At 40.5% G+C, this 25749-nt stretch overlaps 1 protein-coding gene across 1 annotated transcript in view; it reads left to right on the top strand.

The window, feature by feature from the left end:
• LOC122800284 overlaps positions 1 to 25749 on the top strand; it is a 118289-nt gene that overhangs the window by 29253 nt on the left and 63287 nt on the right. Inside the window, exons 2-3 of the mRNA XM_044069772.1 lie at positions 15287 to 15434; positions 17565 to 17942. Coding sequence (XP_043925707.1) covers positions 15362 to 15434; positions 17565 to 17942 — 451 coding nt within the window. The 5' untranslated portion in view covers positions 15287 to 15361. The remainder of the gene's footprint in view (positions 1 to 15286; positions 15435 to 17564; positions 17943 to 25749) is intronic.

A 25749-nucleotide genomic window follows, 5' to 3' on the forward strand; every position in this document is an offset into this window, starting at 1 on the left:
CCAGTTCAGTCTTCCCATGGCATGTTGTCTGACATATGTCTCATTTATCAAAGTGTGTGAGCATGCCCAGTGTGAGCATTCCATATGTTGGACTCTGCAGCCCACCACATTTGTGGATGAGTGTGAACTTCAACAAATATCACCTGTTTATGGATGTGTGTTGTGTGTCATGTTGTGTAGTTACTGTACAACTGCTTTGTGTGTGAACACAACAGGATTATACTGTGCCTGCAGTGTTTGCATGGGATACTTTGCATACAGCTGTCAACATCCTTTCACACTGACCTAACACTGTAGTACTGTGTAGTGTACTGGTAGTACTTTGACTGTGGTGGACAGTATCCTGGGCTTTAGTGCTATCACTGCTTTACATTTTGATAGTGGGCACAACAGCCTAGTTAGGGGCCAGTTGTGTACATCTGACCATGTTGCATTCTGTTCAGATATGAACTACTTAAACCAGGCTTGTCCAACATTGGTAGTGTATTCCACAACATAGGTGTACATTTGCAAACACTAGCGATGTGCCCTAGTCCATGTCTAATGCTAGTTGGAGAGTGTGTTTGTCCTTCAACACACATTGTAAGTGGAGTTTGCCATGACATATGTCATGGTTAGTATACTGTGCCTCTGTCTACCTGTGACATGACAGTGATACCCAGGATAAAGCTACCATCTCCCATCCACTCATCAAGATTCCTAATGAGGAAGATTGATAAGTGACTCTATGGGTAGCCTGTACTGGGGGTTCACTCATGGGTGGGGGTGGCTTCTGTGTTATGGATCGTACAGTACAGCTTGTCCTATGTAAGTCAGTGCTGGGGTTCAGGTCTCTCATGTGCATAGCTCACTGCCATTCAAATTGTACAAGGTGCAGCATGTTTATTGATACCAGCAACACAGGCAACACATGGCATCTGTGCAAGCTCTTTGATACTCCTGGTGAGGTACTGTTGGGGACTTTACGGTTGATGGAGGTGTCTGCTAAGGTACATCTAAGAGGGGCTATTGTAGTCAATTGTACCGCTGATGAAGGATGACTGCAGAGCCACAATGACCTCCCCTTATCTAGATCTGACAACCTTCATGATTAGGTGGGTATATGGTATGTTTCTGTAAACACTACAGCACATGTTTGTCCAATGCAGGATATCTATCACCTTGTGTCCCCAGGTCTCACATTACATGTTAACTACATAATGGGTTAACACCTATGTGGTAATTGGTGGGCACTTACTGTATATCCACGGGGGTTGACTATACACGTTTCTGCAATTAGCTTGCTGACATGGCTATGGCACCAGTTGTCTGTTTCTATGTGGCCCTTTTGTGGGATGCTTGTGTCAGCTGGTGGATCATATGTGGTGAGCAGTTTGTAGTCCTCTGCAAACATGTTCGGACACAGTCCTTCCATGTTTGCCTGTACCTATGGGACATATATACCAGACGAGGGAGATCCCAGGACCAAGCCTTGTGGGATGCCAGTTATATCTGGTTTGTAGTCTGACATGGCTGCAGCATATCTGACCATGTCTGTTCTGTCCTTGGTCTGGTTTGCAACCCCTCTACTGACATAGGGGTTTATATTTAAGCTGGTGAGCTTATCTATAATGAACACGTAGGGTATTGTATAGAAGCCTTTGCAAGGTACAGCTACGCTGTGTGGACCACATTGCCCTCACCAATGACCTTAATGACTGTTTCAGTTGAGTCAAACATGTTTAGGGTCAGGATCTGCACTTAAGAAAGCCACACTGGGTAGGGTCCAGTGTCAGTAGGTCCCCAATATCTTTATGTCTGTGGTACATGCTGATCCTTTCCATAGCTGTGCAGACCGACCTTCTCAGGATTCTGGGGTAGTAGTTTTCAGTATCCATTCAGGCAACACCTTTGTTGAGAAGGACCACTGTTGTTGTACACTGCTCTTTGGGTACATATTCTGTGGTAAGGCTGACATTGAGCAGTAGTGTGGTTTGGCATTCCATTCATCTTGGAGTCCATGTTGCACTAAGCCCAGGACACCATCTCATACCATTGCTGCTGTGTGTTTTGCTTTGTAGATGTTGGCTTTTACCTCAGCATCTGCAATGTCAGGGGGCCAGCAGTCTGCTGGGATAGATATTCTGCATTCGGAGGGGGTTTGCACTGCACCTGTCAGGATGTATGTTGGCAATATGTGTGTGTGTTTGTGATATTTGTGTGATTCAGAGCATATCTGTGAATTCCCAACATGGTTCCTACCATCAGTTGTGAAAGCCTTGGGATTATCCTTAGTGTCCTGTACAATTTGTATCTTCATAGGTTCATAGGTTCATACTAGGCTATCCATCCTAGGGCATTTGTTAGCCTAGCCAGAGTGTGTGTGGCTTTTGCCACCCCTTGCTATGTGAATATTATGGCCATTTATGATTTGCTTTGCTGTGCCTCTGTCTGGACATGACACAGTGAAGACCCCCAGTGTAACTCTACAAACATCCATCCACTTGGCAAGATTCCTGTTGAAGAGTGTCAGTGAGGGACTCTGCCTAACATGGAGTGGGATTCTGGTCTAGAGTGTGGGGAGCCTCTGGATTATGTATCTGTCCCACCAGCACATCCTATTTCATTATTTGTTGAGGTTGACATCTCTCACTCTCACAGCTCCGAGGGATTTGATTTTTCTGGGGTGGAGCATGTCCATTACTCCTGTGTTGGGCATGGCCTTCTACAACAGGCATGCAATGCCTCTGTGTAGGCAGTATGTGACTGCATTCGGCTGGGGTGTCTACAGCCAGGCAGCATATGACATATATTTGAGACCCTTTATCCTCTTGGTGAGGTACCTTTGAGGTCTTTCTAACTGCTGCAGGTGTCAGGTAAGGTACATCCCATATGAGGCATTGTACTAGATTATATGTGTGATTAGAGAACAGTATAGGGGCACAATGACCTCTGTTGACGTAGATGTGAATCCTTTCCTGATACGGTGTCAAATGTAGACAGTCTTCCTAGCCACATTGGCAATGTAGGTATCACATAACAGGTTACTGTCCACTTGTGTCCCTAGGTCCCTGGTTACTCCTTCCATACATAATGGTTTACCACCTATGTGGTAATTTGTGGTACCTTGTTTGGTATTTGGTGGGACATTCATACTGTCCAGTGTCTTCAGGATGGCTGAGTGGGGTTCCTGTGTGTGAGAGTGTGGTCTGTAGCATGCTACAGACTGTACAGCAGTCTTGCCTACAGTTAGTTGCACATGGGTGGACTCCAATGCCTTGTGCATTGTCAGTTACCTGAATGTATGGGTGTCTGTGCTGAATATGGATACTCACCCTCCTTTTATGTTTTGGTCCAGGTTTTGGGGCCATGACACATGATATGTGGTATAACCTGGTAGTGCTGGTGTGCTGTCAGGAGGCTTGCAGCAGGTTTCTGTCACTGCACAGACATCGATGTTCTCCATACTGGGGATGGCCTTGGGAGCATGCATATTGGGGTTTACACATCTGGCATTGGTCAGCATTACCCTTATGTTTCTTTCCACTTATGTTTTCTAGGGTGGTGGGTCAGTCTTTTCAGCCTTGCCTACAAAAGGCTCTATGGAGATGGCAAAGGCCTTATCCAATATTCAGACGCCCAGGGGTAACAGGTGCAAGCCATCCCAAGAACAGCTGCGTGGCTTGTCAAGCATGACATCCCAAGCAGACAGACATTGGATCCCCTTGGAATTACACCAGTAAGTGTGCCACTTGCTATGACTGATCATTCCATGTTTGTACTGTGGCATTATTCTTGGTAAGGGTAGGATGCTGCAAACGGTGAGTGTCATACCGGCCTGGACTACATAATCAGAGAGCTCATCTATGTCCCTTTTCATGTAGTCTAGGGAGGTACATCTCAGGTCATTCACACCAGCATGGACTATGACTGCATCATATTTCTACTTGCTTTGGAGTAACCTGCATACTTCTGTTATGTGGCGTATTTTGGCAGCCTACAGGCAGCTTACTGTACCCTTTCCCTTGTTCAGTCTGGTGTGCGGGACAGCAGTGTGCCTGACTATGGAGTCACCTATTACAACTGTATCAGGCATGTTGTTTCTCCTTCTGGCCTGTGACTGTTTGGCACACCAGCTTTGCACTATGTGTTGCATGTGCTATGTTTGGAGGTTGTTTTATTGGGTGTCTGCTTTAAAGGCCTCTGTTGGTGTGCTGTGTTTGTAATTTGTGCCTCCGGGAATGTTTTTCTGTGTTTATGTGTTTGGTTTGCAGTTGTGATAGGTCTTTGTGGGACTGTGTTTGTGGTGTTTGTGGTTACCTTCTCCTCCTGACTAGTTTTGGGAGTACTGAGCTGAGGGAGTTCAGGCTCCAGTTTGGATAGATGGTTGCATCTCTCACATATATTTGTATTTCTTGGGTGGAGTTGGGGGTTGTCTGTGTACTTGGGGCAGGTGTAACATTGCCTCAGGATTCACAGATTCAACTTGTTGTGGCTGGCCTTAGTGGATTGTATGTGTGGACAGATTTTATTGCCATACTACTGATCAGTGATTACTTCATTGTTTATGTTTGCTCTATCATGTAGTAGCGTCCTCATTCTCTTGCATGGTTTGGTTATGGCTGGTGTCCACCATGCCAGATTCCTGTATGTATGGCATTGTGTCTTGCTTTAATTTAGGATTGCATAATCCAAGCATTCCTGGCAGTGTTCATGGAATGGCTGTATTACAGGTTCTGAGGTGTGGCCCATATTTTGCACCTGCACAGGACCTTTAATGGATTCCACATCAGTTTGGAGGAGTGCAAATATTGCTTAACACATGTTTTCCACTGTGGTTTTCTGGCTAGGGACTGTGGTCAGGATTTGTATATCCAGTGTGATTACTCTATGGTCTGGTTTTACCAGTGAGCAATACACTTCTCATCTTGCCATCCAGTACCCATGTTGCTGATTATCACATCCAGTATGCTTACCCCTCTTGTGGGAGTGGTACGTTGTTCCTGGGCCTTTTGGTTTATGGATTCTATGAGCTAGTATAATGCTCCCAGTCTATGTCTGGGTATTTTCAGTCACCCAATACAATGTGGTTTGGAGGACTTGATATATTCATGTATTCCAGCATAGGCCAGGTGCAGTTCCTGGTGTTGGGACAGTAGTCTGTAGCAGGCTATAAACTGGGGGGGGGGGCAGTTTTAGCCACTGTTACTTGACCATGGCTAGTCCATTCTGCTTTTTGTTGTGGTACCAACATGGGGGTGTGGTTATCCTTGACAATTCTTGCTAGTCACCCTCCTTTTGTAGCTTGTTCCATGTTTTGAGGCTGTACAGCACAGTATGAGGTGTAACCTGGTAGTGTTAGGGTGCTGTTGTGAGCCTTGGCTCAGTTTTCTGTTACAGCGCAGATATCAACATTCTCCATACTGGGTGAGTTTAGACTGCATGCATCTTGCTGTTTCGACTTATCCCTTATCTTATTCTTATCCCTTCTGATACCTATGGAGATAGGTTTGTGTTTTGAGCCTTACCTATTCAGGGCACACTGTGGGTAACAACAACCTTTGCCAGTATCCATACGGCCTGCACTGATAGGTGCATGCCAGTCCTAGCAGGTGGTGCATCATGTCATGCTCAGCATGTCATCCCAGACTGGCACACATTGGATCCCCTTTTACTAACTGTGATACTTCCGTCAATTATTGCACTTGATCATCTCATTGTCATGTTGTGGCATGATGCTTGGTGAGGGTAGGATGTTAGTCAGGGTCCTCAGGTGTGCATATAGTACATGGTGTTACATTACTTAACACATAGCATTCATGCCTCAGGTGGTGCTGCAGGGCTGCCTCTGTCGGATGTGCATATTACACTTCCCTGTACATGTTTGAGAGCAGGTTGTGTCATGTTAGGCATCCCTGTTATTATATGAGTGAGTCAGAGAGGGGTATCATTCCCAGGGTTCCTACTGAGCCAGTGTATGTGCTATGCGTTGCCTCTTTGCCAAGGCCAGGGCATACTGGGGCAGGCTCAGGTTGTTCCTCCTCCGAGTCACGCTCTGCCTGTGATGGCCTTGGCAATGGTGGGGGGCTGTTTGGCCCGGCCCTATGCTGGTCCTGCTGCAGCTGTTTTCGCAAGATCATATTATGTAGCATAGCACATACCATGACAATTTGGGTACATGTAGTTGGTGTATACTGCAAGGCTCCACCAGATGTGTCCAGACACCGGAACCATGACTTGAGCAGCCCAAACACATGCTCTATTACATTACGTGTTTGTGCATGTGCCTCATTATGGCGTTCCTGTTCAGGTGTGTGTGCGTTTCTGATGGGTCTCATCAGCCACGGCTCCAGTGCATAACCTGCATCCCCCACTAGGTGTCCATGCGGGATGTCCCCATTGGCAAATGTCTGGTACAGCTGCGTCAAATGCCAGATGTGGGAATCATGGTAGCTCCCAGGCCAGCCAGCACACACATTCATTATTATGCCCTGGGCATCACACACGACCTGGCAGTTGATGGAGGGGAAGCCCTTGCGGTTGATGTATGCCCTACCCTGCTCACCGGCTGGTGCTTTGATGCGTATGTGCGTGCAGTCTATTGCACCCACTACCTCAGGGTATTCCGCTATTTGCTGGAAGAGACGCATATTGCTGGCCAATACCTCACGGGCATTGGGGAAATATACATGATCACCGACATGTGCTGACATGGCATCCAGGAACTGGTGCAGTACCCTGGAGGCTGATGCCTGTGATATCCCCATCATATCACCAGTTGGTCTCTGGAAGGTACTTGTTGCTAGTATTCTTAGGCCAACACATACCTTGGTTTCCACTGGGATGGGTTCCCCTCTGTTGGTTCTGTGTGTGAGGCATGGCCTGCACAGCTCCACTATTTGCTGCAGGAGGTCTCTGTCCACTCTATAGCGCTCTACTATCTCCAGCTCATGTAACCCATGGTAGGTGACCCTGGGCCTGTACACTCTTCTCCGTCTCCTCACTGTGGGTTGTCTGGCACCATCTGCATTGTCACCACCCTCAGCAAGTCACCTATGTCTCATTATGACAGCTATGGCAGCCCCTAACATTTCTGCTCCGAGTTCAGCTTTTTCAGTTTTCACTTCTGATAACCTAACTCCTGTCTTGCAGTGTCTCTTGAGAGAAACATCCTGCACTGCTGTTTGCAGAGTTTTAAGTGCTGGGCTGGGCTACTATTCTGCCTGTGTAATTGCCTGCATCTAATTGTTTTCACCTGCTAGCTCCAGCAGTATTCCCTGCTAGCTTCCAACTAAATCTGTTGCTTCCTTTTTCCTTTCTGTTTCCTCAGGGTGGAGCCGTGTGTAAACCAGCAGAAACACGCTCACAGTGGCTTACACGCTCGCACACATACTTACATGGTTCAGAATCTGCTTATTCAGATTAAAACGCATGCACGCCCGCGCAAACAGTGTTAAACATCTCCCAACACGCTCCCACATGCTCAGTCTGTCTTACACGCGCGCACACTGCCTTACTCGCGCTTCATGGTGCGCACACGTGCGCATGCACACCTAGCAAGAAACTTCGGTGTAGGCAACAGTGTACACCTTCCATTTCTTGACTTTCTCATGCTTAGTTAGTGGCACACCTCTTTCCATGATATCTGTCTGACGTCTGTCATGTAACTCTGACCTCCAATGAGCTACATTTCTTTCTACCATTCCCCCCTGTGATGTCACCTATCTCCTACTCTGTTCCTTCCCCTTCTGTAACTCTTACACTACACAGACTGTGTTCATTTGCTATGTGACAGTGGAATTCAGTATCCTTACACTCATTTGCATCAGATTGCCTACTAATGCTTAGTTACATGTCTTAGACTCAGCTTCCCCCCTTAGCAACCACTACACGGTGGCCATGTTGGTTTTGGTCTGCTGGTCCCTGCATTGACATTCCATGTATTGCATAAAACCTACATTTGTAGGTTTAAAACCTTCGTTTTTATGTTTTATACAGCGCAGCCCGTTTGCTGGGCTGCGCTGGTTTAAACATCGGCAATCGCCGAAAAAAATTATATTTTTAATATATTTGCATCAGGTTACTTTGCCAATGGCCACATATTTGGCCATTGGCAGGCTGCCTGACACATATGCACCCTTTATCTGGAGCTGACATGGCTCCATTGCAGTTTTTGCAGAAACGTACTCAGTTGTCAACTGAGTACATTTCTGCAGCTAAAACAGCTCTTACACAGGCTGTTCTGGGCTTCCTGGATCACTAATCATCCTCATTTGCATGCTATTCGGCTGCAAGTGAGGTGATTAGCTTATCCACACCCACTCCGTGTAAGAGCCGTTTTAGCTTGTCTCTTACACGGACTTTGGGCTGTTCCTGGATCACGAAGGCTGCATGGAGTCTTACACTACTCTTAGACTCCGTGCAAGCCTTCGTGAATCCGGCCCTTTATTTACTCCTATAGGTTGGTAAGATATGGTCAGAATTTGGCATCCATTATAAACTGGATGTGTGGTTTTAAAAGCTACACTAGTTCTGCTTACAGTGCTTTTAGCTGGGGGATGTTTGTGATACAGCTGGTTTGAAGAAATAAATCTTTACCCGAGTATCTCTGGTGTGCTGTACTCAACCCATAAAATGACAGCTGACTACAGACTGTCTGTTATTCTTTTCTTGCTTGTACTTAATCTGTCTATCTTTACTTCTTCTGGTAGTGTCCTTCCCTTTTGTCATGTGCGTGTCAGTAGAGTTTGCATTTTTTCAGTGGGTGCCAACACTGCAAAGTCAAGCTTGCTAAAACAACGAGGGGCATTTCTCTTTTTTCTACTGCTATGTAACCTTGGAGTAGGTGTGTGTGTGTGTGTGTGTGTGTGTGTGTGTGTATATATATATATATATATATATATATATATATATATATATATATATATATAAAAGTCTGGGATGTGTGTGTATGTGTGTGCATGTGTGTGTGTGTGTGGGGGGGTTCCTCCACATGGGGATACAGGGGACTTCCCTTTGCAGAAAAAAAAAAAATAACTTACGCCACAATTCTCACTGAAGGTGTTTGCAATGGGATGGTTTTGTAGGATTAGCACTTGCTGAATGACTTTGTTATCTATCGACATAATTCTGTTTTTGCCGTATATTCTAGTCCCCATGGATAGCTACCATCTGCTTCCATTTTGTTGTCACTGCTCTGCTCAACTATAACTTTTCTCATCCTCTCCACTCCTTTTAGGTCACTCCCATTGTATGATTTGAGGAGTTTTATTTGAGGTTTACAGCCTACAGAGTTCTTTTTACACCTCTGCTTCACCTTGTGTTGGACTAAAAATGCCTACATAATGTGATTCATTAACATAATAATATACGGATTCTTACTGTTGGGGGGTTTCACTATGTAGCCTCTCTGGGCAGTAACAACACCTGTTGTTACACACTTACGTATCCTTGCTTACTCCTCCACCATTTTTTAGGTTTGTTGGAGTGTGTCTGGTTTACCAATCTTGGGGCAGTGTTCCCTAACTGGTGGAAGATCTATGTAGTCCTGCATCTTATTTTTTGAAAGGAGGTACATATACATTTGCTGCATCTGTTTGCTGCAACATAGTTTAAATAACCAATTGTACCTAAAATGGGTCATACTGAAATAATTATAGTAGGTTTGTCAGCATTTCTGGAGTTACTGGCTTTATTTAATTTCATAAAAGGGAATTGTGACCTTGGATTTTTGAATAAATGCCACCACATCGGGGACAACATGGAGTGAAAGGCATTTTTAAAGTTTATTGTTGTTTTCAGTGAAATCTGCTTTTGAAATACTTTCAGTGAATTGTTTTTAGTTGAATTATTCAGTATATAATACAGAACTGGTATTAGCTGAGTAGTGAGAGGTTGCTAGGTAAGAGTGAACACATCACCTAGAATATAGACTATGCAGTACCTCCGACTGTCTAAAATTGTATAAATCGATGTGGGTTTCATATAGCTGGTCACATGTAACTTTCATTACTGTGCCAGATTTTGTTATAGAAAATATTGTTTGCAAGCTTTATTGAATTATGCAGTGATGACTTAATTTTGATTGCAACATAATTGTGGGTGTTTTCCCTTTTTTGCAGTTATGTGATCGTGGTTAGTATGTATACATTACAGGTATGGGGCAAAGCTTCCATGAAAAAATAGCATATGAAACATAAGACTGTGGTATGTGAGGTTAGGAGGGTGATTTTTTATATTTATTTGCGTTTTGTTTTTTGTATTCAAGGATATTTGGTTATGTTTGTTATTTGATCACAAATATAAGTGGCCTGATTGCATTTGTGATCCTTCTATTTCAGTAGTGTTACATATCAATGTACTATGTTTTACATAAAATTTATCAATGCATTACGCATACACACATACATGTAAATATATATATATATATATATATATATATATATATATATATATATATATATATATATATGTATACACACATACACACACACACACACACACACACGCGTGCACACACACCCACACCCACCCACACACACACACACACACACACACACACACACACACACACACACACACACACACACACACACCTAGACTGCTAAATGTACATGCTAGCCTGTTTCTGTCATCTCCACCCCTTTGCAGCAGACATTTAAAGGAAATGACAAAGCAGAGCCGGCTATATCATTCAGAAGATAGATATACGTTTAATTACCGAATGTGTGAGATGATGATTTCTTCAGAGTGGATGCTTGCTGCTAACTAGATTTGAACGATGCTCTGTTTCAGGGTTGAAACTACTATGTTATTCATTTGCACATTTAAATCTGTCATCAAGAGAGTGCAGTGCAAATGTGTATAACTAATCACTGCCGGGTATAATGACTGAGTTATATATTGTTTGTGGTGTTCTGTGATACATATATGCACTTCCCACTAATAAATCTCTTTAGTATTAACTCACTGTGACCCCTAGAACTGGATGTAGTAACTTGGATAACACTTGACTGACAATGATTTTACTTTGTAAGCTGGAAGATTTGATGGAAGTATGTGGTTTAACTTTGTCAGGTTGGTTTAATGAAAACATAAATTAGAAAGCAGATAGTAAAGAATCATTACATGCAATCAATTATAAAGCAAGACAGTCAAGTACAGAAACCCAGAGGCAACGGACAAAGAGTTGCCAAAAACAGAAAAGGTGTGTGTGTGTGTGTGTGTGTGTGTGTGTGTGTGTGTGTGTGTGTGTGTGTGTGTGTGCACGCACGAGCGTACATAAGTATGTACAAAATTCAAGCCTCTGAATTATTTAAATATATTTATTTCTGTTTTGTTTACTTATCTTTAACTAACAGATATGGACTAGTCCAAGAGTTCTTTTTAGGCATGCCACAGCCAAAGGCAAGAAAATGCTTAAATAATGTAGGCTGTACAAAATAATGGTAGCATTATGCTCAGTCGAGTGATTTCAGATTTACAAAAAAATATAAGAGGATTTATAAGAACATTTTTATTAAGTCCAAAATGTGTATAAATGCCAGTAATTTTATTTTTTAAAAGTATCTATAAGCAAATATTAATTAACTCCAAAACATTTTGAAATAGCAATTGCAACGTGTCAAGTCTGACAGAGAGAAGAGAATAGTAACAGGAAGAGGAAAACACGTAGACTGACCGGATGACCGAGCCACTGTCCCTTAAATAGGAGCACTTAACCAGAATTTTCAAAAACACATAGACTGACCGGATAACCAAGCCACTGTCCCTTAAATAGGAGCACTTAACCTGAACTTTCAAAAACACATAGACTGACCGGATGACCGAGCCACTGTCCCTTAAATAGGAGCACTTAACCTGAACTTTCAAAAACACATAGACTGACCGGATGACCGAGCCACTGCCCGTTAAGTAGGAGCACTTAACCTGAACTTTCAAAAACACATAGACTGACCGGATGACTGAGCCACTGTCCCTTAAATAGGAGCATTTAACCAGAACTTTCAAAAACACATAGACTGACCGGATGACCGAGCCACTGTCCGTTAAGTAGGAGCACTTAACCTGAACTTTCAAAAACACATAGACTGACCGGATGACCGAGCCACTGTCCCTTAAATAGGAGCACTTAACCTGAACTTTCAAAAACACATAGACTGACCGGATAACCAAGCCACTGTCCGTTAAATAGGAGCACTTAACCTGAACTTTCAAAAACACATAGACTGACCAGATAACCAAGCCACTGTCCCTTAAATAGGAGCACTTAACCTGAACTTTCAAGTCAGAAGGTGAACCTCTTTGCTGCATTGAAATCGTGGAAACAATATCTTAGTAAATTTAGTCTTCTTAGTTACAGTATTCAACAACAGAGCATCACTACCGAGTGAAATTCAGCTGGTTACATTTGTGTCACTTATGATATTATGAAATGAGGTTGGTTTTATTACATTTTTATTATTTGTAAAGAGGACTTTATCATTAACTAATTTAACAAATTCTTAATCATTTTCTGATTTCCTGGTATTTCTGTTGTGCTGTTTTGCTCATATCAGTCCTAAATCTAAGCAGTTGTGTTTGCTTAACCTTTTTGATTTTCAGAAATAAAATATCAGGCAGGCAAACTCATTGGCTTTATGCATGTTTTTTTTTAAAAGAGGAAAGTGCTAATTTCTACATTTTCTTTTGTGAAATCTGGTGATAGGAATTGTAGGAAGGATGGAGAAGTATGTAAAGATTGATGTGTTACAGTAAAAGTGTATTATCTAGCTATGGAAGCTTACAGTGTCAAGGGTCTAGGGTTTGAATCTTTCCACCTTCCATTGCCTTCTGTGTGATCTTGAACAAATGGCACTTTGAGGAATTTGGCTAGACTCCTCAGTGGAGTCCTGGACTGCATTTCTAGTAACAACCTATGAACAGTAAGTTAAATATTTTGTGATTGCACTGATTCATGAGTTGAGAATCTAAAAACCTCATTATACTGATGAGTGTGTGTGCCTGGGGAGGGATTAATGCAGTCACTGGCCACTGTCACATGCCTCTGTGCTGGAGTGGGTTCAGTTTTCTTGAGTTTGGGTAGCTCTTAGTTATTAATATGGCAACCTTAGATTGCAAATCATAAAACATAGAGGTATTAAAGGTGTAGAACCCCTATGTGGAAGCAAGAGGGTAGTCCCTGTCTAAGAATTTTATTTGGTGAGCATCAGACATAATATAGAAAAAAAACTGAAATAAACTGAATTAAATGGAATGTTATTGTTTAACAGAGGTTTATACTTGAAGGCAACTCAAAATAGTTAAGCATGATTCTATGCATGCAATTGTAAAGTAAGAAACTTGCAGTTACACAGTGAATGTTTTTTTTTGTAAGAGACAACCCTCTTGCACTCCCCAATATGGGGAATGCAACCCACATACTCAGTACTTATATATACTAAGTCCAAGATTGCTACACTTTGGAAAAAGGGACTTAATTAACCCATATATTTTGAACTAGTACCTATTTCCCCCACCGCACTTAATTTTTCATAGTTTCAGAGCTTGCAGTATTAGATTTTAAGCATGTCATGGGAGCCCTGCCTATGGAAGTACTGTATGAGTCATAACAGCTTAAAGTCATGCATGATAAATGTGCAAGTGTTTAAATATGTTTCAATATGTTTTATGCTGTAATAGCAATCCTCATACAATTTCAGAACTGAATTCAATGTTATGCCATTAGTGCCAAGTCTAATGATAATGAAGTCTAAGATATGTATGGGATTTTATTATCACCAGTCTAAAATTCATGTAGTGTTGCGGGAATAATTATTGCAGTCTGAGTAAAAACTGTAGCCTAAACTATCACTTAGGGTCTATATCACATAGTCGAAGTTTCATAACTTTGAACACCTAATGGTCGAACCATTATGTTCGAAGTTATAGAGCTTCGACTATTGAAAAAAAAAAACAACGGACACCCCCCTGCTACTTAAATATACCAACTCCGAGATCGCAACACATTAAACAGAATGGAAACCTCCGCTTATGGAGCTTTCCATTCAAACACTCAAACTTTTACAAATTTTAACTTCTGGTCTCAACCATATGTGGTTCGAACTTGTAAAATTTCGACTACGTGATAGGAACCCTATCACTTACAGTTATGCATTTATAAAGCTAGAAGGCTCAGTATAACAATGATAGAATATTTAAGTTTACATTAATACTGAATAGATGTTTGGTGGACAACACTCATGTCTAGAAAACAATCTGTTAGAAAAATAAATGTCTTAGTTAAAAAGTACTGATTGCATTCTGCTATTAATACATTTGAGTCAGATAGGTCTCTGCTCTGAGGACTCACATTTCGCAGACATGCTGGGTGTGGTCAGCGGTCATTATATTACCACTGATTATTTAGTTTTAATAATAACTGTAACCTTCAGCAAACGCAACAACTGCAGATATATTTTAATGCAGAATTCTTAGATATTAAAAGTTATTACACTTTAAGAACTGAAGTACTGGGGCCATTGATCTATGCATCCCTTACAAGTTACTCAAAAAATGAAAGGAAAGCATCTTAACTTGGAATGTAATAAACAAGAATATTACTTTGGGTTTAGTAACCCTTTAATGTTATTAAAATGCTTTTGTTGTAATTTAAATAACGGGTTTATCCATGTTTAATTAGCTGAAAAATGTTTCCTGTTTCTTTAAAATTATTTCATGACGCATATTTATTCCCTCGGATTTATTTGTGTAGAGGCAGTGACTACTATGGTTGTTGACATTTTCTTGGTCTTTTAAACCAGCATCGTATCGTAGACTTTATTGTTTCGCACCTGTATATTTTCTGCAGCTAGTCACGTCACTGCTTATGTAGGGCAATTACATCATCGATTACATGTGACTGTGACGTCGCAGGTTAAAACATACAATTTTGCCTTCTGTTAATGCTGTGCAAAAGTGCTTTCATTTTAACTCATACAGGTTGTTCCTTTCCTCAGATGACAACTGCCTTTAAATAGATGCATTTAAGAAAGCTCACATTATGCTTATAGCGTTTTAAAAATGACAGGAAATGAGAGATTACTTGGGAAACGTGAGCTATGTATAAGAAATCCATTATCATTTCCAAATCAGTGTTTACACTTGTAAGTTGATCAGTGTTTATAGTTGCAAATAGATCAAAAAGTTTATTACGTTTTGTTTCTGTTAGAAAAAAAAAACTTTATTATTTCTTTCAACAAAAGAAATGCACTATGTAGCACGAGGTAATGTCAGAATGTGGTTAGCGAGTTTTTTTTTTTCTCATCAGAACTTCCAAACTACAAAGTGAGAAGCTGATAAAAGCCTGATGGGCACAATGAAGCAAGAACACACTTTCTGAACAATGACCTGCTTTAGAGAGTTGTGCGTTTTTATCCTGGTCTTCAGAAGTGTCATCTTGACCTGTGTGGATTTGGGTAAGGAATTCTTAGTTTCAGCGAAACTGTATTAAAGCAATATCATGCTATGATCCAGGTGTGTTTTAAGTGAATTAAAAGCCCTGCATATACAAAACTGGTAAAACTAACTGGATATTTTCAGTGATTATTAATTCTATATGCGAAATGTGTCCCTGTATTTCTAATGCTTTCAGTTTTATACATGGCAACAAGCTGGACTGTAGCAGTTTGTAAAGTTACACAACATACCCTATATTTTGCAATTGTGTGCCTCCGTGAAACTGATTTTCAAGTAATTTAAATTCTACTAATACTTGGAAACTAATTATAGTTGATTGCTTGAATGTCAGATTTACTTGGTCAACTAAATGCCCTTTTTATTACATTTCATAGTGGTGGGTACATTTAAACATATGGGTCTGTTTCATTTGAACATAATTCGTGAATGGGTCGTTTTCCTTTCAGTTTTGCTATACTTTCTATTGAATTATAGTGAATTTTCATGGTGCTTGTTACAGTACTTTTTAATATGGCTTTTGGGTTGCAGTCTAATATATGAATATTTGTGTAGTATGGAATAAAATGATAAAAGCTGTTTTTTCTGACAAGGGCTTCACACAACTGTGAGAAAGAAATGAATTCTGACATTGGTCAAAATTGGATAGTTGATATATCAATGCTCATTCAAAAATAATTCCACAACCAGAATGCAAGCTGCAGAAGAATTTATGTTCCAAACATATTGATATGTAACATTTGCCATTTGTGAATGCTGAAAGCACTTTTAGAAAGTTTGTGAGGATGGTGTATTGAGCTGCTTTGAAGCTGACCAAATTAAATCTACTTCACGCATGTCTGTTGACGGCAGCTGAATATAAGTCACTTAATAAGTTGTATATTAATAGTTATATTATTAAAACCGCTATAAATAAATGAATTCTGAGAGGCAGCAATTTGTCATGTTCAAGGACAGTGTGTGCTTTATCCACAAATTACCACACTTTGGCATCGAGGGTTTGTTACTTCTCACACTCAGTGCAGAAATCATTCATTAGATCGAATTGCGATAGCATCTTTTTTCTCCAGTCTAGATTGGAACCAGCAAAGAGAAGATAATAAACTTGAATGAAATAAAACTTGTACAATGAGAGATAACTCACAACTGCCCTTGCATTTCCAGAATGTTCCCGACTTTGCCTCATATATTTGCCCTTTTTTCTAATAAACATTTTGATTTTCTGGTGGATCACTGAGAAGTATAGACAGTCAATAATTTCAGACATTAGAGGTTTTGGTTTTGTTCTGAAAATGTATGTTGATGCAAAACCTGTTGTTCAATAATTTTTTAAGTGAATTATTAGAATAGTATTTACAAATGCCCCTGATTTTAGGTCTTTATCCCCCATTATTTTGTTAGCTTTATCCAGAATTCTTAAGAAAAGCAATTGAGAGATATGCAGAGACAATGATATATATGGACCATGTAGCAGAGACAGTGATATATATATATATATATATATATATATATATATATATATATAGACCATATAGCAGAGACAGTGATATATATATATATATATATATATATATATATAGACCATGTAGCAGAGACAGTGATATATATGGACCAGGAAGCAGAGACAATGGTATATACAGACCATGTAGCAGAGACAGTGATATATAGACCATGTAGCAGAGACAGTGATATATATGGACCAGGAATCAGAGACAGTGATATATACGGACCATGTAGCAGAGACAGTGATATATAAATATATATATATATATATATATATATATATATATATATATATATATATATATATATAATCTATGTAGTACTTGCTAGTGCAGTGTGAGTATGAATTTTACAGCTTTGATCACATAATTAGAACGTTTACATCAGATCAAATGAAAGACACATATCTGTTTCACTGTAGAGGTATCCTGGTCATACAAAATTTAAATCATTGGCAACCCCTTTAGAAAAATGATATTGGCTAGAAGCCAACACCATATGACTGCTAGTGATTTCCTTAGATTTTGTCAGATTGATTTATTTACTTTCTCTTGCAACCAGACTACAATGTAGATAACATATAAGTTCATAGGTTTTTAAATGTGTTATTTTCTGTTCATTTTCACAAGGTTTTGAGAAGCTAAGTGTGAGACAAAACCCTGAGAACATCTCTGCAACTGAAGGAGGCAAAGTAACTCTGAACTGCTTCTACTCCATCTCAAACTTCAGTGTCATTGAGTTCATCTGGAGCTATATACCTCCTGGGGATAACAGGTTGAACTGTACTAGACAACTTGTAATAAACAGATTAAATAGCTCCAATGAGCAAATTTCAAAAAAACACAACAATCGGTATATCAGCTCGTGGGACATTTCCAATAACAGAACATCACTGGTCATCACAACTCTGGAGCTGAATGATACTGGTCACTACTACTGCACAGTATCCCTCTTTGCACCAACTATGATGCAGGACAGAGGAAATGGGACCTGGTTAACTGTCCTAGGTGAGTGCATTGTCCACACTGCAGAGGTTTGTGTGTGTGTGTGTGTGTGTGTGTGTGTGTGTGTGTGTGTGTGTGTGTGTGTGTGTGTGTGTGTCTGTCTGTGAGAGACAGAGGTGGTACAACACGCAGAGGAACAATTTTGTAGCAACCCAGCATGATGTGTATTATTCCCCCTGAACCGACAATTTAATTTAAAATTAGAAGCATAATGTTGTTGAAAATTGTAAAAGGAAAAAACTTCAAAGACCAATTCACGTTAGGTTCAAGCAAATCACCCTTTATTACTTGCAGCAAGGAGACAAAGCATGTAGGCACAAGGTTTGTCTGAGTTATTGGTGATTAGTATGTTATTCTTATATAGTTCTCTTCCTGTCACACAGAAAATTTACTATTCTATTGCTGACGTAGTTAGACACAGCTTTCTGTATGTTCTACAGAAAATGTTACTAGACTTATTGCTGACTAAGTTAGATTATCTGCTGTTTTGCAAAACATTTTGAGAAAAACAACCTGGCCTTGGGCTTATTTTAGCCCACCTTAACTTTTCAATTCTTCAATTGTACTGTTCTAATACGTGTTACATTTCGTCTAGATTCAAGGTACATTTCTAGCTTTGGTACAAGTAATGCTGACTATGGTTTAAACTTTCAAGCATCTATTGTTTTCTTTATCAAAGCTTCTAGCAGCTGTACATTTTCTCATGGCATAAGCAGAAATGAAATATATTTGTTAAGTCTCATGACATTATTTTATTTATTTTATTATTTATTTTACATTTGTTAACCGGGCTAGTCTGGCTGGATACATGTCCATTTTCAGCAGAGGCCCGAGGAGAAAAGCTCCACTATCAGACTAATACACTACAATATATGAAGTCATTAATAATACTATCTATACAAATAAAACTAAAAGTAATATAGTATAATATGGCAAAATACAAATGCAAATACATTTTTCATGTACAAATCTGACTAGATGACAATCAAAATTCAGTCAGGGGCTGAGGAGAAAAGCTTCAGTATCAAAAAACAATTTAAAGTTAAAACAATATCCATAGTAGCTAGTCATGACAACAAATAGGTCTTGGCTGAAAGCATAAAAGTGGTTAATATATAGTGTTAAACAGGCAGGTTAGTAGTGTAAAAGATATTAAAAGGTTAGAGATAGGTAAAAGGCAGAAATGATGTAAAGAGAAAGGAAATAATAAAGTACAGTTACTGTTAGGTATAGGAATTCTGGACTTAGTGAGGCTAAGGAACAGGCAGTAGGTAAAGGAGAGGGGGAAAAACAAAGATAGTGAGAAATGTAAAAGGTAGCAGGATTATAGGAGGTCAGCTAAAAGATGCAAGAGACAGAAAAAACAGAGTGGTCAGAGGGGGAGTCAATACAGAACTAAGAACAGAAGAGTGGAGGTATAAAAAAGGGACTGTGGAAGTCAGTTTAAGTTAGAACAGAAGAGCAAAAGTACACAGGATCAGACTGGGGAGAGTAATAAATTTGCTGAGGTCAGTCAGGATTAGAGCAGGGGCATAGCCAGTGAGTTATTAGGTGAGTTTTCATCTGTTTTTTGAAAAGATGGCATGAGCCTAGGGAGGTCAGTTCTGTGGGGAGTTTATTCCAGTAAGAACCGACAGTGTTTGCAAATAAGGAATCACCTGATTTATTATGAGATTTCAAAGTAGTAACTAGTAGCTTGTTGGCTGATCTAAGTGTAGTGAGATTTTTATAAGGAGTGATGAGTTTATTTAGTGTGGGTGTGTTGGAGGGGTAATGTAGAATTTTAAAAGTGATGATTAGTTGCTGAAGTAGTATTAGGTTAGGAAGTTCAAGCCAGTTTAGTTTCTTTAAGTTAAGACAGTGATGAGTTTGGAATAGAGAGCCAGTGGCAAATCTGGCTATACTGTGGTAGGCGGTATTCAGTTTTGAAGATTAGCTTTAGATATATTGATAAAGGAAGGAGAGGCATACAATAATGTAGAAATGAGGTGAGTTTGGGCGAGAGCCACTCGGGAAGTGGCAGTAAGGAAGGGCTTAAGTCTGTTAAGGGCACCCATCTTTTTATTGACTGACTTGATAGTTAAGTCAATGTGATAGTCAAAATTTAGCTGATTGTCTATGGTTACGCCTAGCAGTTTAGTGGAAAAGTCAGGTTGGATGACAGTGCCATTGCACGATACAATGGAAAAAGTGATGGGGTGGATTTAGAGGTAGGGGTGAACAGTAGAAGTTTGTTTTTTTTGGGATTTAGGAGGAGACAGATATGTTGGAACCATTTTTCTGCTGCAGTGAAGACCTCCTGGGTAGCAGAGTGGAGTTGTGCTGGGGAAGAAGCAGAGCAGATGAGAGTGGAATCATCTGCATACTGTATACAAGTGGATGTTGGGAGGGAAGTGGGCAGGTTATTTATGAAAATAGAGAAAAGTAGGGGACCTAGGATGGATCCTTGTGGGACGCCGATAGTAACAGGGAGTTGAGAGGATAGATGGCTGTCCCAGAGGACTGCTTGTTTTCTATTAGTCAGGTATGAGTCGAACCACTGTAATGCTTGTGAATCAAGTGAGAGGGATTGTAGGGTATCGAGGAGAAGTTTATGGTTGACCATATCGAACGCTTTTGAGAGGTCTAAGAATAGTGCAGAGGAGAACAGGTTATTGTTGCGGTTTTTATTGATAGAGTCAGTGAAGGAGAGAAGGGCAGTTGAAGTACTGTGGTAGGGTCTAAAACCATGTTGTGAGTCTACAAGCAAGTTGTTATTTAAAAGATAATGTAGAAGTTGATGGTGAATGCAGCGTCCATTATTTTGGATAGAGGAGATAGAAGGGCAATAGGCAAAATTGGAGAGTTCGTTGGAGTTTCCTCCTTTATGGAGGGGAATAATATGGGAGATTTTCCAACAGGATGGGATTTTGGATTCAGTTATGGTTCTGTTTATTAAGATGGAGACTGGGTAGGCTATCTCGGATGCAGCTAGTTGCAGATATTCAGCTGGAAGCTTGTCTGCAGAAGGGGTGCAGGGTTTGAGTTTAGATAGAAGCTTATGTATATAGGTTGTTGAGACAGTACTAAACTTTAGCATGTGTGTGCTGTTTTGAGTGGGGGTAGTTTGGAGGGTTGGGGGGGGAGTCATGGTACTTGCAAGTGAGGTGACTGTTTGAGAGAAAAAGTTGTTGAAAGTGTCGGCTATAATGTTAGGTTGGGTTTGTGCTAGGTTAGCTGGAGTAGGCGTTTTGGTGTTGCCAGGATGGAGTAGTTTGTTTATTCCTGACCAAAATAGTTTTGGGTTTTGGTGTTGGTTTTGTTGGTATTGAAGGTGGTAGTTTTTCTTGTCCAGAATGGTAAGCTTCTTTGTTTTATTTCTCAGCTGTTTGAAGTTTTGATGGTCAATTGGGTTTTTTGTGGACCTCCATTTAGACCATAGTTTATTTCTAGCTCGCATAGTTTGTTTAGTTGTTTTAGAGAGCCATGGGGCTGCTTTGGATTTGACTCTGACTAATCGGGATGGGGCATGTTGGTTTAGAATTTGTAGGAAGGTATTGTTGAAATGGGTTACAGCCTCATCTATTGGGAGGTATTTTAGAGTAGACCAGTTGTATTCCTTGAGTTCATTTTGAAAGGATGCTAGGTTGAATTCTGTTTTGTTGTGTTTGGTACAGAAAGTAGTTGGTTTGGGATTGTTGAATTTGTGTTTAGTGATAAAGGTAAGGAGGTGGTCACTGATATTGTCAGGGAGTATTCCTGTTTTATAGGAGAGGGGATTGTTGTTGGTTAGTATCCAGTCTAGAATGGTTTGTTTGTGGGTGGATTTATTTATTCTAGTAGGGGAGTTGATGGTTTGATGATAGTTAAAGAGATTAAGGTGAATGGAGGGTGTGGGGGATTTGCAGGAGTTCCAGTTAATGTTGAAATCACCTAAGATTATGGTTTCTTGGGGAAAGCTACAGGAGGCCCAGCTAAGGATATTTTCCAGGGTATTGATGTTCTTGCCTGGAGGGATGTAGGAACATATTATGTTAATAGCCTTGGATTTATTAACTTGGAGTTTGGTGCAAAGTATTTCAGCATTTCCTGGGGAGGGGGGCAAGGAGTCAATTAAGGCTACCTGAAGTTGTGATTTGTATAGGACGCCACTCCTCCTTTTATTAAGACGATCTTGCCTTAAAGTGCTATAGCCTGGGGAGTAAATTGTTGTCTTTGGTACTGGGTTTAAGCCAGGTTTCTGTGAGACAGAGGATATCAAAGGCATAGAAATCAATTAAGGCATGGAGTTGTGTTAATTTGTTATTAATGCTACGAATATTTAAGTGAGCAATAGAGAGGAGTCAGTGGAGAAGGGTGTGCTAGTATAGTTAGCTGTATGGTTTGAAGGGGTGGGATTGAGGAGGGTATTGGGACCCGGTTGGGGTGGATGTCCCCATGTATCCATAAAAGTGTTTGTGTGGTTTGAAAGATATTTGTGTATTTGATGGGTATTATATAGAACCGTTTGGAGGTTGTGAATCTGTAATGGTGTACTTTATGGTAGAGAGGGGAAGGTAGGGGCAGGTTGAAAGTATATTAATATGGGTTTGGTCAGGTAGAGGAAGTGTAGTTGTAGTATGTTTGGCTAATACAGGAGTTTGGCTAAGCCTAAGATGTTCGTAGGAGGTAAGAGTGTAGTAGTAAAGCAGGATGTTAAGTAGAAGAAGAGGAATGATTGAGTTAAGGGTTAAAGGCATGTTTTTATAGAGTGAAAGGTTAGTAAGTGTAGGACTACACGGTGTAAAATAATAGGGTGAGGTAGTATAGATTAGATAAAAGAGAGAGGGTGTGGTGTTAGGAGTAAGGAGTTAAGTGGTAGATGTGCAGGAAGTAGAGATAGGCAAATAGCTAATTAGGGGTGTGTCTAAGTAAGTTTAAAGGTAGGACCCCTGGGGGTGGGTGGGAATTGGGGGTAGGGTGGGGAGCGGAGTGAGCGTAGCGAACGGAGCGGGGAAGAACAGGACAAAAAGTTGCAGAAAACAATCAGGCAAGAAGAGAGAAACAGGTGTAAAGGTAAGGGTGAGCTCAAACAGTAGAGAGTTTGAGGAGATTGTATGGTAAGTGGGGGCTAAATGAAATAGAGCTGGGTAAGATAGAGGAGTTGCTCCTGAGAGAAATAGTAAGAGACAAAGGTAGACTAAGGAACAAGAAAGGATTTGCAGTGGGATACTCAGAAAATGTAGTAGTATGATTTGTGGTAAGAAGGGCGCCACCTAGTGGCCAGGTTAGGAAAGAATATCAGACAGAGCAAGCAGGGGGTTAACCAAGAAAAAAGAGCAAGAGACGGGGTAGAGAGAGAGGATTATATGGACTAAAGGCAAAAAGGGAGTGAAGGAGAGGGGACCAACAAAAGGCCAATCTAGAGGGGGGGGGGCTGCTGGTTTACCTGGCAGGGGAGTAAAAAAATGTCCTGGTGAGTAAAGCTAAGCAGTACAATGATAGGACATACTTTCCACAATAAAATTTGGGAGGACAGTCTGTTAAGAGGATGTCTAATCCTATTCAGGATTTCTGGTGTTTAAAAGATGTCCACAGGGCCTCTTAGGTTAGGGAAGGGCAGGAACCCAGGTGTATAATTTTCCACAAAAAAATCTGGGAGGACAGTCTGTTAAGAGGATGTCTAATCCTATTCAGGATTTCTGGTGTTTAAAAGATGTCCACAGGGCCTCTTAGGTTAGGGAAGGGCAGGAACCCAGGTGTATAATTTTCCACAAAAAAATCTGGCAGGACAGTCTGTTAAGAGGATGTCTAATCCTATTCAGGATTTCTGGTGTTTAAAAGATGTCCACAGGGCCTCTTAGGTTAGGGAAGGGCAGGAACCCAGGTGTATAATATGAGGAATATCCACCCCCAAGTCCAAGGAGACACAGCATTAGCAGACATGAAATGCCTCTTGTTATTTTCATGACATTAGCAGAAATGAAGTGCCTTTTGTTAAGTTTCTAATAGCTGTGCAGATTCATGCAGTGTGAATAGAATAAATGTATTAATCCTTTTAAGCCTTGAATGCAGTAAGCATGCATATTATTATTATATATTTTTCTAGCATTTCCCCCCTTTTAATACTTTTATTCTACTTTCAAGACAAGCATAAATAGTTTTTTTCTTCCCCTAACCTCTTCCTACTCAGGATTTGCAGTTAAGAGAGTCATTCAGTTTAAGCTCATGAAAGCATTTTTAGTTTTTTAGCAATTCTTCAAGTTCAGCACTTTGGTACAAGGTTTCTGAAACTGAAATGTCTATAAAGTTTTTAATCAGTCTTTTTATGCAGGGGATGCAGCAGCACACACATACCACCAGTAGGATTATTCCTACACAGATGGCAATCAGAATGTTCATCAGGATACTGCCCCACCCCCCAAACAATTTCTGAAAAAGTCCATCAATGGATTTGGTCCTGGTTTGGTCATGACTGACACCTGCTGAATTACCTCAAGGTGATTGTTTATCTTGTGTTTGTGGTCAGGAATATACGAACAGCACTTCTCCTGGATTAAAGCACACGTACCTCATCTTGCCGCTAGGGTGAAGTCAAGAGCCATGCGGTTTTGAAGCACTACTGTTCTCATGGCAGTCAGTTCATCAGTCACCAATTCTAGGGCAGAAAAGGTTGCATTACTCATTATTTCGAGAAGCTTAGACAATTTTCTCAGTTCCCAGATTGATTTCATTGCTCCATATGCTGGCAGTACACCTGCCCACGATATAACAGTATCACTCAAGTCCATGTGTGACAGTCCATTTTTCCCTAAGCCCACAGCATTGATTTGCCCCACTTTATTGACAGGCTTCTTGATTTCTCGAACATTCCGAATTTTCCCTTGAGGTAAAACTGCTGTGTGTTGTATGGCTGGAACCAGGTACCCCAAAAAACAACTGCCGGACCAATTCTCAGGTAACCATTTATATGCTTTTCTACCGCACACAAAGTAACAATCTTCTACTTTAGTAGTAACTTTACTATGCCCTGGTTCTGCATGAAACATTTTTTGTCAGTTATAGACAGTTGTCTATAGAGGTCAGCATTATGTTTTACTTCACCAGTTGTCCTATGCATCATATATTGCTCAACAAATTAATCATAGCTCATGTTGCAATAGGATCCGATGTTATCAGGTTTAGTGTAGCATCTATAGGGAACAGTCACATTGCAATTGCTCCAACCCACCTGAACTGTATCATTCTTGTAAAAAAACACAGTTCCCTTCTGTTGAACAGACAAGTGCAATGCTACTTTATCTTGTGATGTGACATCTGATGTATCATAAATTAAGTTTTCCCAGGTCTTGTTGGCTCCTAGGAGAACTGAAGTTAACAGTAACCTCCCATATGCTGTTGGTAAAGCTGTACAGATCCAGCAATTCGAAACATTGAAGGTCTCAGCATACACATATTTGATTGCCTGGTAAGTGTTAAAGTTCGGGTGCCACTGTGCGTGCCACTCTGCACGCTTGTTCAGTTCAATTTGTGTGGCTGAGAAAAGGAATGACCACAACAAAAAGATTATTGTCACTAGTACAGTCAACAGGATGATTATGCAATATTTTTGAGAAAACGGTTGTTCTGCATTTCTGTTTTCTCCAGCTCTTCCAAGTAAGTGTATTTGGATCTTACTGGATTCTGTCATTTTTGAACATGCGCTCTTACTTTCTGCCTTAATAGGACCTTCCACACCAATGGTTTCTTCACTGGGGTTGAGACGGATCAGTCCTATTGATCTGACCCCCCTTTGTAGCCAGACTTTGTGCTGAGGGCCCCAATGGAGAGGTAAGATTTTTGTCCAACTCAA

This window comes from Protopterus annectens, chromosome 4.part0 (assembly GCF_019279795.1).
Source record: "Protopterus annectens isolate FY-2018-M chromosome 4.part0, PAN1.0, whole genome shotgun sequence".
Classification (NCBI taxonomy): Eukaryota; Metazoa; Chordata; order Ceratodontiformes; family Protopteridae; genus Protopterus; species Protopterus annectens.